General features: G+C 35.7%; 1 protein-coding gene across 7 annotated transcripts in view; it reads right to left on the reverse strand.

The window, feature by feature from the left end:
• klc1a (kinesin light chain 1a) overlaps positions 1-19,080 on the reverse strand; it is a 47,325-nt gene that overhangs the window by 10,228 nt on the left and 18,017 nt on the right. For 4 of the 7 annotated variants that reach the window (XM_048204360.1, XM_048204356.1, XM_048204357.1 and 1 more), the window contains exons 7-14: positions 18,629-18,716; positions 16,354-16,455; positions 11,815-11,988; positions 10,802-10,901; positions 7,414-7,466; positions 7,221-7,288; positions 6,982-7,090; positions 4,480-4,641 (exon numbers count right to left, since the gene is read on the reverse strand). In XM_048204360.1, coding sequence (XP_048060317.1) covers positions 4,480-4,641; positions 6,982-7,090; positions 7,221-7,288; positions 7,414-7,466; positions 10,802-10,901; positions 11,815-11,988; positions 16,354-16,455; positions 18,629-18,716 — 856 coding nt within the window. Of the gene's footprint in view, positions 1-4,479; positions 4,642-6,981; positions 7,091-7,220; positions 7,289-7,413; positions 7,467-10,801; positions 10,902-11,814; positions 11,989-16,353; positions 16,456-18,200; positions 18,467-18,557; positions 18,717-19,080 lie in introns of those variants that run through there. The other 3 variants (XM_048204358.1, XM_048204362.1, XM_048204363.1) reach the window with 2 other exon arrangements.

The following is a 19,080-nucleotide window of genomic DNA, read 5'->3' on the forward strand; positions in this document are numbered from 1 at the left end:
ATGTAACCCGTCCTGTTCTACTCAGACTGCCCCGAGCCGGATTCGAGCTGGCATTTCCTGCTTGGGAGGCAAGTGCGCTAATAAGGACACTAAGACCGAAGCCTCTAGAATCAGTCGCTAGTGGGCCTCTTGAGACCAGAGGAGTGAGGTTTACTCACACAGCTCTTACTAGCTGGCCTCCGTCACACCAGAACACACTTCTCTTTTCTATGCATTCTCAGAGTTGCCTCAAGGGGTGCTATAGCATTTGTGCAAACTTTTTCTTCTATGGTCAGTTTATTCTTCCAGGTCAGCTTCTGTCATGGTGAAGTAACAGTTTGAATAGAATCTTGGTGAGGAGAGTTTAATATGAGTGAATACTTCTCGCAAATAAGACATGCAATATGCAAAATTCAGCAGTTCTGCAGGAATGAGTCCTGTTATGCTCATTTACAGGTTCATAATTTTGTTTATGGGGTCTAATAGAATACATTTACATCATTTAATAGTCAAAAACTTTCTTTTCCCTTATAATTTACATTGTTGCAGCACTCGTTTTCACCCTCTATCAGTTTTAGTTTTGGTTTCTTTAAAACCCGTCTTCTGAAAACCACAGTCTGCTCTGATTGGTCCGGACTCAGTTTGTTGTGATTGGCCTACCGCTTAAGAGTTTGTCGGAAAGGTAACAGCCCTTATAATAACCGGTGAGTATCAGCTCTGGAGGCTTCCTGAGGCGCTGTAAACACTAATATAATTAAGCTAATTATGGCGTCAGTTTCGAGCCCAAGCCAGAGTCTGATAATTAGAACAAGCTCATCAAGCAGAACCACCTTTGCAAGCATGACTTGAGCTGGGGTGTAAAAAAAAACAGCGTCTCTTGGACATGACGACAACATACTACTAACCCAACTCAACTAAACCTGGTCCCTTTTTATGCCTTGGGGTGGGAATTATTTAAATGAGGAATATTGTGGCACGTTTGTTCACAGAAGAAAACTCAAGACTACAATTGAGGCGTTTCAGGGAGTTCAGAAACTGATACAGAGAATAATTCCCTTTGGAGTGACTTTGTGCTTTGTAACTTTGCATACATTTTTCATGCTTAAAAAGGAACATTACACACTAAAGAAAGTTGAAAATATATATATAAAAAAGCAAGATAGGACCCCTTTATTACCCAGAAACGAGTTAGCATTTTTGCACTTATGGTTCCATCATCTTGGAGTCAATGGGTTTTTGAATGGGTGTTTGGTTAAATGCCTGAAATAATATCTGTGGTTAACACAAGCTCAAGATATGTTCGCGTTTTAGCTTATGACATAAAATACATACTTAATACCCCCTTTTTAAAGCTTTTACTTGTCTTGAAAAAGGCAGTTGACAACATGTGGCTGAATACGACTACAGAGGTTGTCGAGAACATTAAACATCACGCTGAACAGAAAAACTCATCTACTCATTAGTCCCATTTTACAGCCTCGTTGTGTTTATTCTCGTGAACTTGTAAACTATTCTAACTCAAACTTTCCCGCTTATACGTTTTAAATAAAGACTGAAAGAGTTGTCGGTAGCTTAGTGGTGGTGACGTTTAAGTCACACATCCGTGGTGTAATTTCTTTATAGCCTACATTTAGCTTTTAACTTTTGGTGACTGTATTTACAATTTCAAAAATCATAAAAGTTATGTTCATTTATGAAGATTGTCTTGATGAACAAAGTGCATAAGAATCATAAACGTTTGTTGGTCAAAGAGCTTATTTTCAGCAAAATAATCCAAAAATCCTATTGGCTTTTTGTTGAGGGAACAAGGGTGATGCTAACTTCTGATTCTAACAAAGTTTACAAGGTACCAGGTTGGTCTATATTCAAATGTCGTTCAAATGTATTCAAATGTTGCATTTGAGCATAGTATGTGTTATTATGTCAAGAGGGAAGATGTGAATGGATTGCGATAATAATATTCTCCTCAGAAGAACCGCAGAAGAACTACAGCAACTCACAGGGGCATAAACAAAGCAAATGAAAGCTGGAACAAAACAAAGAACACAAATATTGTGCCGCTGTGATCACACATGGGATCATGTGCTTGTTTTGAGTAAAATGGCTGACCGAAATAAATTCCGCACAGTAGTCTCATTTAGAGGGCAAAGCCTCAGGCTGTTTTCCATAACTATTCCTATAACTCTGAGCAAGGTCTAAAAATGGCACAATATCAACCCTGAGGTCCCATTGATTTGAGCAAGCGGATACATTATGGACCTCAGATTTGACTGGGAGAGGGATACAGATAGATGAGGACAACAGCACAAAATGGGCTGGCAAGAGGTAAAAGCGAGAGGATATTTTAAGTGTACAAAGACACACGCATTCACAAATAGGATTAGAGCATGCATTCAATGAGACAAATCAGAAAATACACACCAGGAGTACAGAACACACAGCCCACGCCAACATATTTGTTTGTGTGACCCCAACAAGTACGTAAATGTGAGACCTTGCTGATTTTATGCTATGTGTCTATGTGAGTGCCTGTAAGAAAACAAATTCATGTTTGAGAAAGAGATTTACAATATAACAGTACAGTATATAGTGAAATACTGAGTCATATGTGTGCGAGAGAAAGAGACAAGGACATATAAGCAAGAGAGACAGGGAAGGGAAATTCAGGTGAATGAGATCACAGCCAAACCAGCTCGATGAATCTGATAGGAGCCTCCCACAATCTGGGGGGCGGGTTCTGGCCAAGGGGGATGCTGATTGGTTGTCTTGGCGCTACGGTTACTGTTGCTACGGCAGCATAAAAGTTGTGACTCAGAATTGCAGAGAGACTACAGCAGAGGTGTGATGATCAAAACAGCAGCTACGAAACATCTGCCTTACAGAAGAGAAGGAGTTCATATTCATCTAATGAACAGCTACAAAGAGGAAGTTAATGAATGAGTTTATGATGATTTATGATGATTCGGATCATTCATTTAACTTGAGGAATATTTTTAAGCAATTCATTGTATCTGGCACATAAGAAATTCTGTTAATTTGAGGATTGAGTGTGTTTAAAAGACAAGCTGTGATTTAAACAGCAAATGCATGAGAATTATTTCAATAATGCAGCCCACCTGCTTAGCAATTTTTTTAAAGACAGTAGATGTATGAATAAATAAAGGTTTTTACTTTTGTTTAAAGGCATGTTTTTCCTTTATATACACATTTATTTATTAATACAATAAAAGACAAAAATTATTATCTTATATAAATGAAATGAATAAATATTGATACTTTTGAATATACAAAGTGTTTATGACTACACTACCAATCAAAGGTCTGGACAACTCTAATGATAAAAATATTATTAAAATAATTTTTTAAAACTGAATAATAATAATCATTATATATATATATATATATGTATTTAGATGCATTTTGATTATTATAATTATAGATAATTATTAACATGATCAAATAATTAACATTATTATAATTATTAAAGAATTATAATAATGTTATTATATATATATATATATATATATATATATAAAATAACATTATAATAATAATATATAATATAATTATAATAATGTTTTATATATATATATATATATATATATATATATATATATATATATATATATATATATATATATATATATATATATATATATATATAAAAAAATAACATTATTATAATTCTTTAATAATTATAATAATGTTAATTATTTGATCATGTTAATAATTATCTATAATTATAATAATCAAAATGCATCTAAATACATCTACAACTTCAAGCATTTCAGTATAAGACTCTAAATCAACATTTTTTTTTTTTAAATCATACATAAATTTAATCCAAAATAAGCATGTCCAAACGTTTGACTGGTTGTGTATTATGTTATGTATAAAGAATAAAAACCATCTCTGTACTCAATGGATATAATTTCAATTTCAATTCATGGTTGAAAGGGTTAATAGATTTTCAAGTCAGGCCACTATAAAGCACTACATGGCAAATAAATTAGACACTCAATCAGCATGAGGACTATGACTGCAACAATGTATGGAGTCAGAAAGTATAAAGAGTAACTTCAGTTTAACACTATTTGAGCCCCAGAAACAGGCCTGCAAATTCCACACTTTGCTCTTTGAGAGCAATAACTAAAGGTTACTTTCATACTTTCGATACTAAACTCTATACAAGCCACTGATATAATATAATTAGCTGCATCTGATTTCAGGTTTGATCTGCTTCCAGTGATTCATGTTCTTGTTTTAAATAGAGTTTGATCAATGCGTTGGCACACATCCGAATGCATTATTCTTCATGTAATCTAATTCTGGATGTGAGGTGGGGTGGATGTATGAGGGAATCAATGTATCTTGTCTGGTCAGAATTCCATGCCGCACTACATCACTATCCTGTCACTGTATATTAATGCCTGCCAGGACTCGTGGGACCCATGGGACATTGTAGTGTGTGAGGGCTTGGGCGGTGTGTACTGTACTTACCCCGTTCCACTCCACGCTCATACTCACTTCCTCTCCTCCGTCAGGGCCGCTTTCGTACTTCACCGTGTCAGAGGTCAGGCTCTCACGGCTCCGCTGCTTCTCTCGTACTTCAGGGTCTCCCAGCACTTCCGCCACACGCTGCTTATGCGCCGTGTCCAGACCCTGCAGGAAGACAAACGAGAAAACGCAGTGAAAATTAACAAATATGATCTGAGACATTTATTTATTTATTTATTTATTTTTTAATCAGCTTTGACCTACAACCTATCCTAACCTATTTATAGAAATTTATAGTGAAAATTTTAAAAATATATATTAAATAAAATATGATATATTAAATAATATTCAATAAAAAATTATATATATATATATATATATATATATATATGTGACCAGTCACGGAAAGTAGGGACACAAGTCGGTTTTGGGGCATTTTGAGTTATTCACAGATTCTGAAAGTGCAGTCTCCAAGCTTTCCAACGATGTGTGACACATGGAAATCTGATAATATTTGGAGAAGTTGTGGTCATTTGAAGGTAGGCAATCAAGAAAGCTCAAGAGGGAGAAAAACCCCTTTAAAGTTTGTGCAGTTCTCACCTGTTCTCACCTGCTGGGAGTGACAATAGGGCTCATTTACATCTCATTTAGATAAGCCATACCCCCTGTAAAGCTGCATGGACCGCATACTATTAATAATTAAGGTTAATGTGCATTGTAAATGTCAGTAATTTTTTTTTTTTACTTTTATAAAAATGATTTAGAGGCTGAAATATGTGACTTTTTTGTCAAAACTCTATTTGAACTTGTGCATTGTAGATAACATGTTGCAAGACACTCCTTTAAAATCTGCCCATCATTTTTAATGTTATTATTTTAATGTTTATGTAAAGAAAAAGTACATATTGATGCTAATTTTATTTTTTATTTGCTGGTTTTCCACATAAAACTTGGTGAATTGACTTTTTGAACAGGATTCTGTGATAACCGTGATCATTTTGGTCACTAATCATGAAATGAAATGTTCTCACCTGAGAAGCCTGTTAAAGAAGAATAGGCAATCCAGGAAATAACTGGACTAACAGAGGCCAGAGATCGCTAACTATGGCTATTCAAAACACTTTTCAAGACAATAAATACACGATTGAGGCGATGAATGCATGTATTGACTGAATTTGCGTCTGAATAGCGCTGGCTCCGTGGGCGTGGCCGCATTAGCGGATAATGAGCTGAATCACGGACTTCTGACATGGCTCTCTTTTCATACAGATTACATAAACACAGAAGGTTTGTTTTCGATTTGACTTACACATTTTAAAACTTGACATTTCAACGTTTTTTCAGACATAAGTATTTTTATGATTAGTATTCACTAAGTTACAGTTCATTTTCTAAGAACTATCAGATTGGACTTCGTTCAGAGGGAGAGGAGAGATCACGCATCATGTTAGTTTTCTTTATTTTTCAAAAAGCACAACATTTTGTTTTTACTCTGAGTGTACACAAATAAAAGAAGACATTCTATAGTTTCAATTGATATATATTACTTATGTCTCTATGACAAAATATGATGGAGTATTTTAAGTCTGTTTTGCTGCAATGTGAAAAAAAACCTGCAAAACGCGCCGGCGCGTTACCCGACTCCAGAGAGATAATGTCTTATTATGCCGCTTTCATCGTCGCTCAGATCGTCTTCAGAATCAGTGAGCGCTTGTTCATAAGCATCCGGCTTGTCGAAGAAGTACTTCAAAACATTTTCGGTGTAACGGCCACGGTTCTTCATTGAATTTTGATATCAGCTAGAGCTGGCCAGAGCGCTGCATAGTAAGTAGCCACGCTTCCCAGTATGGAAATACACACAGACAATGACACGCCCCTACTGCGTGCTAGAATCTCCGAAAAACAAGCCGATTTCGACCTCAAAATGTACGCTTTTAAATATACCAATACTGCTATCTCAAACACGGAAAGGCTTCTTCATGATCTCAACTAACAGATTCTGCAAAAAAACGAAAATCACCAATTTTGAAAAAAAAAGCTTCTTTCTCATTTTGCTCGAGAGTTGTGCTGCCGACTTGTGTCCCTGGATTCCGTGACGGGTCACATATATATTATATATATATATATATATATATATATATATATATATATATATATATATATATATATATATATATATATATATATAATTTTTTGTTGTTTTTATTGAATATATCATATTTTATTTAATAAATATTTTTTACATTTTCACTATAAATTTCTATAAAATGTTAAAAAAGCTTTCTATGTACTGACCCCGAACTTTTCAATGGTAGTAGTATATGTAAAATGCAAACGCAAAGAGTGCAAACTCCCATTGACAGCATTATAGATTATAGCTTTAAGCACCTGGCAGCACAACAAGCTAAACCTTTATAAGACCTTAATAAAAACCAACGGAATCCTGAGTGACAGCTGTCAATTTACGTTTGACCCATTTGTATTTCGCCAACAGACCACACACACCTGTTTTCTGGAGCGCAGAGCCGCCTCCTCAAGGGTCTCTGCAGCCTCAAACTTGCCCTGTCTCCTGTAGAGAGCGCCAAGATTCTTCAACGTGGTCGTCACAGTGGGGCTGCAGGCGGCAAAATTCAGACAGGAAGACATTTCATTGTTATGCTGCAGCAGCAAGACTGTAAATCTTGAAGCTATGCAAAATGTGTATATTTGTATGAATGCATGCAGCAGATAAGGGAATATCTGACCTGTCTACTTTACAGGCCTTGTACCAGCCACCATACTCTCCAAACGGAGAGCCATCCTTCTGCTTGCCCTGAAACACAGAAAGCACTTAGAAATGCACTTTCAAAAACAGTGAAAGTACCATCTGGACAGTGCTGATATTCAATGTTAATACACAACATTACTCTCATCCGGTGACCCTTGACCTGTCCTCACCTTGCTCTGCTCTTCTCTCTCCTCTGCATGCATCCAGATGGGTTTATTTTCATCTGCAGGGGGAAACAAAGGACAACGTCACTTCAAGCCCAAACACATGCCTAGTCATTTAGTTCAATATAATGAGTGATGGTGTTTTTCCAGTGCCTGAGGTGACCAGTGAGTTCACTGACAAAAACAGTGGGAGCTTTTAGCTTTTGGTTAGAGCTTCACAAATGAATCAACATCTTTTCCTGCCAGTGTGTGTGTGTGTGTGTGTGTGTGTGTGTGTGTGTGTGTGTGTGTGTGTGTGTGTGTGTGTGAGAGAGAGAAAGAGAAGGAAAGAAGATAAGAGAACTATATTCACAAAAAGGAGTTTGAAAGCGTGTGTACATGAGGACTGGGTGATATAAATATTATATATCTTGATATATTTCAGCCACTGACAATATATCTCACAGCAACATTTACCAATATTTACATATATTTCTAATTAAAACATGTTAATACATACAACTGTTCATAAGTTTTTTTTAAAGAAATGACACATTAAATGGATCAAAAGTGACAGTAAAAACATTTATAATTGTACAAAATATCTGTCAAATAATGTTCCTTTGAACATTCTATCCTTCAAAGAATCCTGAAAAAATCTATCATGATTTGCACAAAAATATTAAGCAGCATAACTGTTTTCAACATTGATAATAATAAGAAATGTTTTTTTGAGCACCAAATCTTAAACTTAATCTTAAAGGTGCCCTAGAATCAAAAATTTAATTTACCTCGGCATAGTTGAATAACAAGAGTTCAGTACATGGAAAAGACGTACGTTGAGTTTCAAACTCCATTGTTTCCTCCTTCTTATATAAATCTCATTTGTTTAAAAAGACCTCCGGAAAACAGGCGAATCTCAACATAACACAGACTGTTACGTAACAGTCGGGACCATTAATATGTACGACCCCAATATTTGCATATGCCAGCCCATATTCAAGGCATTAGACAAGGGCAGCCAGTATTAACGTCTGGATCTGTGCACAGCTGAATCATCAGACTAGGTAAGCAAGCACGAACAATAGCGAAAAATGGCAGATGGAGCAATAATAACTGACATGATCCATGATATCATGATATTTTTAGTGATATTTGTAAATTGTCTTTCTAAATGTTTTGTTAACATGTTGCTAATGTACTGTAAAATTCGGTTAAAGTTACCATCGTTTATTACTGTATTTGCGGAGACAAGAGCCGTCGCTATTTTCATTTTTAAACGCTTGGAGTCCGTATAATTCATAAACAAAACTTCATTCTTTGTAAATCTCTCCAACAGTGTAGCATTAGCCCGTTAGCCACAGAGCATATAGCCTCAAACTCATTCTGAATCAAATGTAAACATCCAAATAAATACTATACTCACAGGAATCGATGCATGCATGCAGCATGCATGACGAACATCTTGTAAAGATCCATTTGAGGGTTATATTAGCTGTGTGAACTTTGTTTATGCACTGTATAACTGCACTTATAGTCGAGAGCTCGGGAGGGCAGGGAGCGAGAGATTTAAAGGGGCCGCGCAGCCTGAATCGGTGCATAGTTAATGATGCCCCAAAATAGGCAGTTAAAAAAATTTATTTAAAAAAATCTATGGGGTATTTTGAGCTGAAACTTCACAGACACATTCAGGGGACACCTTAGACTTATATTACATCTTGTGAAAAGACGTTCTACAACACCTTTAATATTAGAATGATTTCTGAAGCATCATCTTAATGGATTCTGAAAACTCAGCTTTGCCATGACAGGAATAAGTTACACTTTAAATATATATTCAAATAGAAAATAGTCATTTTAAATTAATATTATTTCACAATATTAGTTTCTACCGTTGTTTTAAAGGTGCCCTAGATTATGTTTTTAAAAGATGTAATATAAGTCTAAGGTGTCCCCTGAATGTGTCTGTGAAGTTTCAGATCAAAATACCCCATAGATTTTTTTTTATTAATTTTTTTAACTGCCTATTTTGGAGCATCATTATAAACGCGCCAATTTTATGCTGCAGCCCCTTTAAATCCCGTGGTCCACGCCCACAGAGCTGGCGCTTGCCTTGAACAGTGCCTTAACAAAGTTTACACAGCTAATATAACCCTCAAAATGGATCTTTACAAAGTGTCCGTCATGCATGCGGCATGCATGCGTCGGATTATGTGAGTATTGTATACTGTTATATTGTTTACTTCTGATTTTGAATGAGTTTGATAGTGCTCCGTGGCTAACGGCTAATGCTACTCTGTTGGAGAGATTTATAAAGAATGAAGTTGTGTTTATGCATTATACAGACTGCAAGTGTTTAAAAATGAAAATAGCGACGGCTCTCTTGTCTCCGTGAATACAGTAATAACCGATGGTAACTTTAACCACATTTAACAGTACATTAGCAACATGCTAACGAAACATTTAGAAAGACAGTTTACAAATATCACGTTATCATGGATCATGTCAGTTATTATTGCTCCATCTGCCATTTTTCGCTATTGTTCTTGTGCTTCTATGTGTTATTGTGCTTGCTTACCTAGTCTGATGATTTTGGTTGTGCATCCAGACGTTAATACTGGCTGTCCTTGTCTAAGGCCTTTTATAATGTTGGAAACGTGGGCTGGCATATGCAAATATTGGGGCGCACACCCCGACTGTTACGTAACGTGTTGAGATTCGCCTGTTCTTCGGAGGTCTTTTAAACAAATGAGATTTATATAAGAAGGAGGAAACAATGGAGTTTGAGACTCACTGTATGTCATTTCCATGTACTAAACTCTTGTTATTTAACTATGCCAATATAAATTAAATTTTTCATTCGAGGGCACCTTTAATTAAATAAATGCAGCCTTGGTGAGCATAAGAGATTTCTTTCAAAAACAATTAAAAAAATCTTACCGACCCCAAACTTTGAAAAATACCATACTGTGAGCAATATTAAACAGAGACAGTATTAAAAAAAATTATAGATAATATTAAAACATTTCTGACTGAGCACTATCATACTTAGAAGCTGTAAGCGATCTCATGATTGCAAAATTAGTCCAATAGCACAATCTTTATGAAACTTAATGGCCAAATATTGCCATTTTCACAACGATGATTCATTTTTATATTGCCAGCAAAGTCATAACACATATATAATGAACAAATAACACATCCTCCAGCCCTAAGGACCATGTTAAGCTTCATTTTGAATTCTGCTAAATTCCAGTGTGGTAAGCTGTGCTGCTGCTGACTGTATAAACCCTGCTTAGAAAGTTTGTGAGGTTTAGTTTTAAGTACAATAGTGTGGAGCACATTTAAATATTCTATAGGGAACAATGCAAAAAGATATTCTGAAAATGCTTAGGTCAGGAAAAAAAACACATACCGTCTACAGAGCCAAACTCTCTCTCATGGGCTCTGGTCAGGATCTCTTTATACAGAGTCTCTGCCTGCTTAAATTTCCCCTGTTTCAGATAGCATGAAGCCTGAGAAAGAGAGAAATGGGTCAGAAACAGGCATGTACTTATTTGAACATTTTTATACATTTTCTAGATTACATTTTACTATATTATGTGCAGAAAAAAAGTTAGACTCTACAATACAATAAAAATGCACCTAATTACTTCTAAATACGGTGCTTGTGCTTGATTGCATGTGTTGTTAATTTGATCAATAATTGTCTGATAAATATCAATGGTTGATATACTCTATATCTAATCATAGCTGGCATAAACCCTAAACGCCAGACAGCTGAATATGGAGCCCCAAAGGGACATGGTGATGGAAAAAATATATTTAAATCCTTTTGCGTTCCCTCGCAATAGTTTTGCGAAATAGTTTGAGAAACTTTGCGTTTACTCACAAAACGTTTGTGTTCTTTGCGATTGAACGCAGTGAATGCGAGTGAACGCAGAGTAACGCATAACTTTTGTGAGAACACAAAAGCACTGACTTGTAATTGTTCCTCCCATCTCATATTTTTTTCCTTCACCATGTCCCTTTAGGGTCTCCATTGCTGAAAGATGTTTTAGTCTGAGCAGGACTATTTACTCTAAAAGCTTTTTCCATTACACCAAAAGCACAATGAGCCATATCTGTTGTGTATAATCTGCTGAGATGACAGAAATACAGCAGTAACATTGCAGACACCACACCATTTGGATATATTGCTTAATATTAATCAAAAAAACTGACCAGACAGAAGATCATTTCAAATTGAATCTGCGTTATTCTAATGGGACATTTGATTGCCAAGTTAATGCATTATTTATCTATGACCGTGTGTACTGAAGGCTTGGTTTTTCTCTAAACATGCTCAGATATGCATGCAACTCCACAAATGGAGGTCTGTTTGCTAGTTAAATGAATGGAGGGTGTGAAGTGCGAGTGTGTTTGTACCAGGTTGTTTTTGGTCTTGGCCACATTGGGGTCGTCAGGGCCCAGTTTGGTCTGGTAGATCTCCAGGGCTCTCTGGTAGTAGTATTCCACCTCTTCATACTTGCCTTGGTTCTGACACAGCAAGGCCAGATTATTCAGCTGCTTAGCAACATCAGGGTGGTCCTTCCCCAGCACCTGACACACAAACACAAACATACCCCATGTTATTCAGCTGCATTATCCGTTACACTGATTGTAGCAGTATACACCCACCTACAGAGAGAGAATGACCAGGTTTTTCAGCTGTTTGGAGAGTTTAAGTATACTAATACTTACTATGGTGGCTGTAGGAATGGAAGTCCCACCTACCAATTAAAATAGCCCCTTTTGCAGTCCACGGTGCTGCTTTTCCTTTGTTTTTCCATGTAAACATGGAGGCGTTTGACCATTGTGCTCGCACCTTTTGAAATGTCTTGCATGTGACATGGGGTTCTAAAAATGTGGCGCTCAATGTCCCGAATGGTGCACTTCATGTGGACTTTCGGTCTCGTGGACTTAAATTGCGCATGCTCGCCGACTCTACGAGTCCGTAGGCCGTCCCATTCAGCATTTTAACGCTTTGAAGTGTGCTCAGCAGCGCCCCCTTTGTACCCTTGATGCAGGCTCCGCACACTTTAACTGCCCAGGAATCCTTGCGAAATGCCAATCAGACAACGGATGGAAGGAGATTTCGCTCAAGAGCAATTGATGACATGGCTGAGAAGAGAATATTTAAGTGTAGGTATCATTACGGTTTTTATGACCTATGACCCATTTTACCAGTTGTTACCTACAGTTTATACAAACATTATGGTCATCGACCAATGGTTGATATCTCAAACATAATAATAGCGTGTTGAATAATACGATCGCATTATGATTCATTAAATAAATAGAACCGAATGTCAGGGCTTTACTGAGTCATATGTAAACCTAGTATTTATATTTAAACCTGTAAATTCATCTGAAACTCACGCACATGTTTATTATGTGTTAAAATTGTAATCCTAGTTCAAATGGAACATTATGTATTATTACAACTGTATACATTATTTAAATAAGCATGTATATATTGTCTAATGCCTAGGTGGCATAAGCAAAAGCAGGCTGTGTAGTTGACATGGAGATAATATTTTATAAAGAAACCGGTTCTCGATGCTAAATATTATCACCGAACCTGCAGCTCCTGTCAAAAAACAACCAGACCGTTATTTCCGGCGTGACGATCGAGTCTGTCCCAAAAATACCTCTCAATGCGCCCTCGTGGACTCACGCCAAGGGCCCTATAGGTCTGCACTACATGACGTCACCAAAGTGTGGACTCTGAGGAAGTCCACAAGTCCAGAGTGTGCCATTTGGGACAGGGCCCAAGTAAAAAAATTAATCTTAAACGCATCTGGGGCCCATTCACACTGAATGCATTTTGTGGTTAAAACTGAGAGATGCAGGTCAGTATAACTGCAAAAATCGCAAGGTCTAGAGTTGTCAAAAATACAGACTTTGGTACTGAAATTTTAAAAATGTGACACTTTGAGCGGATTCGTACACCCTTCTGATTGGCCATTGTGTTGACGTGCTCATTGGATATGTCTGTGTCACTGTAGTACTGTATTAATTATAATGTTTCAAATAAATACAAGCAAGGTCATGCCTGAGAGTCTTTATGTGGGGGGCTTGAAATATTTTTCTCTACAAAAGGGGGTCTAGCAGAAAAAGTTTGTGAACCACTGCTATAGAAAATGCATGCAAATGAACTGAAAAAGTCTAATGAAAAAAAAAACTAATCTTTTTTTTTTTAGAGTGATTTGAGCAAAAGCAGCATTTACGATACTAATTAGGGGTGTAACAATACATCGATATAGATCGATACATCGATCTAATGTCTAACGATCCGATGCATCGATGCAATGCGTAAAAAAACGATACCTGTGGGCTAATTATAGAGGCACCTTTGTTTTAACACTCTCCACATTTTCACACAATATCAGTCTATGCATTATCGCCAACGCGTGCATTCTCATTTAAACTACCTTTCAGAACTTGTGAAAGACACCCGGGACAGCTGATGGAACTGTCACTGAAAGAATATGGTCAATAAACTGCCGCATAGGAGCGCCGCGCGCTGTGACTCTGTGTTGCTTCAAGCGCATCATTCTGCACACGGGATGCGCATAAGTGCTTTGTGCCGCTCTGTATTAGAGCCTTTATAATACATTTGCACAATGAAAGAATATTAATAGCCTGTCTTGTTTTGTCCTACCTATAATATGTTGTTGCTTCATTAAAAACCTGCGCTATACATTTAAAAGAAATGTCTTTTAATTATGTGTGTGTGTATGTATTCCTTGTTTATCAGTTTTATGACATTACACATTTTAGCACAGAACTAAAATACTTTCTTGACTGTTGTCATGTCATAAGCTGTCATTAGATTACTGTGTGAATTTTTTTATTTGTGGATGTCCCAATCAGGGTTCAGGATGTGAAATTTTGAAATAAATGTTTGTTATATATTTTGGTTGCAGTTGTGAGTTAATAAAAATTTAACTGGTTGTGTAAAATAGGCTCAAAATATCGAAATATTGATCGAATTGAATCGTATCACAGAACTTTTTGAGGTATTGGAAAATATCGAATCGCTGGCTATGAGAATCAATATTGTATCGAATCGTGATGAACTGTCCGATTTACACCCCTAATACTAATGTCTTTAGATTTTACTGCTGATTTGAAATATGTCTCTATCTCTGTTCATAAAAGGCAGGCCTTACGGGGGATTTTATTGATTAATTACAGCGAGCATCCGAGTTTGTCTCTTTACCTCTCAGTTGTTGTTCATGCTCATGTTGAGAGATATTGACTCTTCACAGTGAGGGGCTCTGTGACCGTCTGAATGCTAGGGTTGTGACTCAATGTTTTTTGAAGTTGAAAACTTTTGCCAACACTATCGCTATTCTTTATCTAAACCATCATCAGTTTCAAAAATAATACACAAGGACTGTGCTTCAGTGATTCTACCATGATGCTTAAAACCCCCTAAAAGGCTTTTATAAAACTGTGCCAACAGCAATATTATTACAGAAAAATGATCAATAACATCTTATAAAACAAACTGTTCTAATAAACTATAATAAATAAGCTAATATATAAACAACAGATAAAATATATTGTGATATATCATTATATGTACAATACCATTCAAAACTTGTGTCTGTAAGATTTATTTATTTTTTTAATGTTTTTGAGAGTAGTCTCTTATGCTCACCAAGGCTGCATTTATTTCATCAAATACAGTAAAAACAGTAAAATTGTGAAATGTTATTATAATGTAAAAAAACTGTTTTCTATTTTATTATATTTTAAAATGTAATTTTTTCCCTGTGATGACAAAGCTTATTCTCAGCATCATTACTCAAGTCTTCAGTGTCACATGATCCTTGAGAAATCATTCTAATATGCTGAATTTGGTACTCTTATTTTATCAATGTTGAAAACAGTTGTGAAAGTTAAAGTAAAAAAAAAAATGAATATAAAAATAATGTTATAAAATATTTACTGTCACTTTTGATCAATATAATGGATTCTTGCTGAATAAAAGTATTAATTTCTTAAAAAAAATAAAATAAAAAAATGTTATTTACCCCAAACTTTTGAACGGTAGTGTAAGATTTTGCTCATACCACAATAGAAAGGACAATATGTCTGCAGAAGTTAAGTGATGGGAGTTTGAATTCAGCAGATTGTCTAAGCTCTTTCTCTCAGCTCTGCATGTGTGAGACGCAGCACTCTGAGTAAGACTCTCAAGACTTGCAGTAAGAGCTTTATCACACAGGCTTAGAAAAACTCTCTCCATAAAGAGATCGAAATAAATCTGTGGCGCCCCAGGAGGGAGTGGGAGCACACCATTCTCATCTGCACAGGTGAGTTATTCTGCAATGTGGTATTTTTGGATAAGAGGGAAAGAAAAAAGTGTGCACAGAGAACTACGGAAGAACAATACCACAATAAAACTCCATGTAGACGAAAACAGTAAGTCCTAAAGTTCTGAGCTGATCAAAATACCATCATACGTACATGGATACAAGTGCATTTAGCCCAGAACACAGCATTGTTTTGGATGTTCGTTAAGTTCTGTCACAAATACTTTTTTTTTTTTTTGTATCTTTAGGTTCGGTATTAAAAATGGCAGTGTGAACGCTAAGCGAACCAGGAATAAATGTATTGTCCAGACCAAAAGAACTAAGAGAACCTAACTACAAGTGTGAACACACCCTTAGAGCTCAGAAGATAAATGTTTCAAGAGTCTTTCCACATCTCTCCTGAGCCTAAAATAAGTCAGAGCTTTCAAGAATGGATGCTTTATTCTTTCGTCTTTGAAACACACAGGGATGAATGAAAGAGAGGGAGAGAGTAAGGTGATGCACAGAACTCAGAATGTGAGATGTTTTGAGATGCAAAACCGGTTGGGAAAGATTTAAACAAAAAAATACACATGATTCATTCATTTGACCTCTGACCCACCTTCTCTCTGATCTCCAGTGCCCTTTTACACAGAGGCTCTGCTTCCTTGTACTTCCCTCGTTTGCCATAAAGAACAGCCAGGTTGTTCAGAGTGGCAGCCACCTGCATACACAGGAAAACATACACATATATTTATAAACACATATATTTCAAACTCATTCAACCAATCAATGATTCTGAATTGGTGCAATCATTTATATACAATTAGTAATTTTATCTTACGGAAAATGATTACTTGATGGAAATCCGATCAAGGTCAAATTTTCCTAGTGTTGGCAGATTAACACGCATATACACCCTGTGCATTATGACAGATGTGTTCTGATCAACCTTTGATTAAGATCCTTCAGTGCATGTGAGACATACGTGTGTGACAGACGGCAAGAGTGAGAAAAAGAAAAAGGGCAAATTTATATTTTTTGGCCTTGTGATGATATTAGATATTTATATTATATTCATATCTCTACATTTACATATTTATACTGAAAAAGGGTTGTTTTTTCTATCAAAGAAACTCCCATTTCATCAAATAGCCATTGCAGCCGAATACTAGATTCAAACTGTGTAATATAAGCACTAAAACAAAGTAAAAAAAAAAGTTAATAATCAAGCCATGTTTTTTCTGCACTGTTTAAGACCATGAATAATAATAATAATAATAATATTTAATCATAATATTTACAGGTCATTGACAAATAATGTTTTTAAAAGTGTAAAAAAAAAACATAATGGAGATATAATTATTTTGATGTTTTATTAAGTGTTAACAATGATATTATGTGGTTTTATAATCAATTAACACTGCTTTTGTCTTTTTTTACAAGATGGACATTATTTGTCACCAAAAAGTCATTCGGTTTAACCAAAATTTTAACGAATAACACTTTTGGTTAGACCGAATGACGATATTTTCAAACAATGCTAACAGGCTGCTAGCTAGCTAACAAAAGGACAATCAAAAATTTTATATTTAGTACAAGTTTTTAAAATATTACAACATTTTCCATGTTTTATAGCGGTTGTCCCAAATGACCTGATGTTTAGGGACATGCGTATGAGCAAGTGAAAACATGAATTTTTCAAATAGTTAAAAGAGAGTTAGTTACTTTGCTTCACGACCATGTGGTCCTTTGCAGGTGTCTGAATGATGTCACATCCTGTCACATGACACTGACCACATGACTTGATCCAAAATGGTCCCTGTATATTGGTTACTCCGAATGACATCAATGAAATTCATTTTTCCAGACATTTTTTCTCATAAAGCAACAACTTCTACACATAATTTTAATACTATTTTGCACTATGTTGATATATGATGATATAAAATCATGCCAGAATAAAAAAATATATAGATTTATTACATTTTAAGATATTTTAATCACAAATGGAATGGCTGTATTGGCCTTTGGATGGTTAAACCGAATGACTCTTTGATACTTCAAATCTTTAAAATACCTTTATATGTAGTAAAAAAAGTTATATGTACCTTTATATGTAATTTATCATTAAAACCTTTTGGATTCAATAAAAGAGATCTAGTTGTACTACTTTGCATACTTTGGATTGTCATATCTGTGTTTATTATTATTATTATTATTATTATTATTATTATTATTAAGGGAAAAAAAATGGCCCGTCATGTCATTGACCCTTACACAACTTCAAAATAATGTATGATTATTATATACATAAATGACATTTTTGAGTGATGCAAACAAATAATAAATCCAAGTTTTTAATCCATTCATTGATATAAAAATATTAAACTGAAATAAATTCACAGAAATGAATCAAATTGGCTTATTCTAACAGCAAGTTTAAATCAGAGACGGTAAATATTAAAGTAATAAAATATAGTTCTTAACACACTTGCACATTGAGAGATGAGGATTGTGAAACCAGTCTGAAAAGTGCATTAAAGTCATTATATTCACAATGTTGTTTAATTTCATGTTGCCCAGAAAATCATCACAAAGATGAGTATTCAGTATATCATCCAGATTCCAGTTTTAGGAAACAGCCAGGTAGAAGATAAAGAATGAAACAGAAGACAGATCTATAAAAGGTGTTAAAGTATCTAACCTCTGCAGAGAATTGTGCGACGCTGGTCCTGATGAGAGGGTAAGACACAAGCTTCACATGACAAACTCAAACTTCAGCAGTCTGTGCCGCTTATTTCAATATATACACAATATACTCACACACAGCACAGACAGACTGTTTTCCCCTGTAATGTGGAGAGCACACTGATGAGAGCAGGACAGGTTCTTACCGCAGGGTGGTCTTTGCCCAGGGTCTTCTCTCTAATGGCCAATGCATCGTTAAGGAGGTTTGCTGCCTCTTTGTATTTATTCTGGTCCCTGGAGAGCAGAAAACACTTTCACATCAATCTATTGCGACTCGTTGTGCAACAAAGGTCTTTCTCACAAGAATATGTTTCCATGGCAACAGGGTGATGGCACAATAGCTTAATATCCCAGCGGCTTGTGAGCCGGATATTACCATAGTTTACAACAAAAGCTAAGGAAAATTAGGTTCTCAGCCCATCTGTTTAAAGCACTTGTTGATACCATACTGCGGTTTAAGATACATTAGAGATTTAATAGGGAATTTTTCCACTTAAAGTGCTGCTGCATATTAAATTGTTTTAGAACAAAGTATTTAACATGAAACAAACTACATCACTTTTAAATTAAGAGTTTGGTGTTGGTAATTTTTTAAAAT

The sequence above is a fragment of the Megalobrama amblycephala genome, linkage group LG10, assembly GCF_018812025.1.
Source record: "Megalobrama amblycephala isolate DHTTF-2021 linkage group LG10, ASM1881202v1, whole genome shotgun sequence".
NCBI lineage: Eukaryota > Metazoa > Chordata > Actinopteri > Cypriniformes > Xenocyprididae > Megalobrama > Megalobrama amblycephala.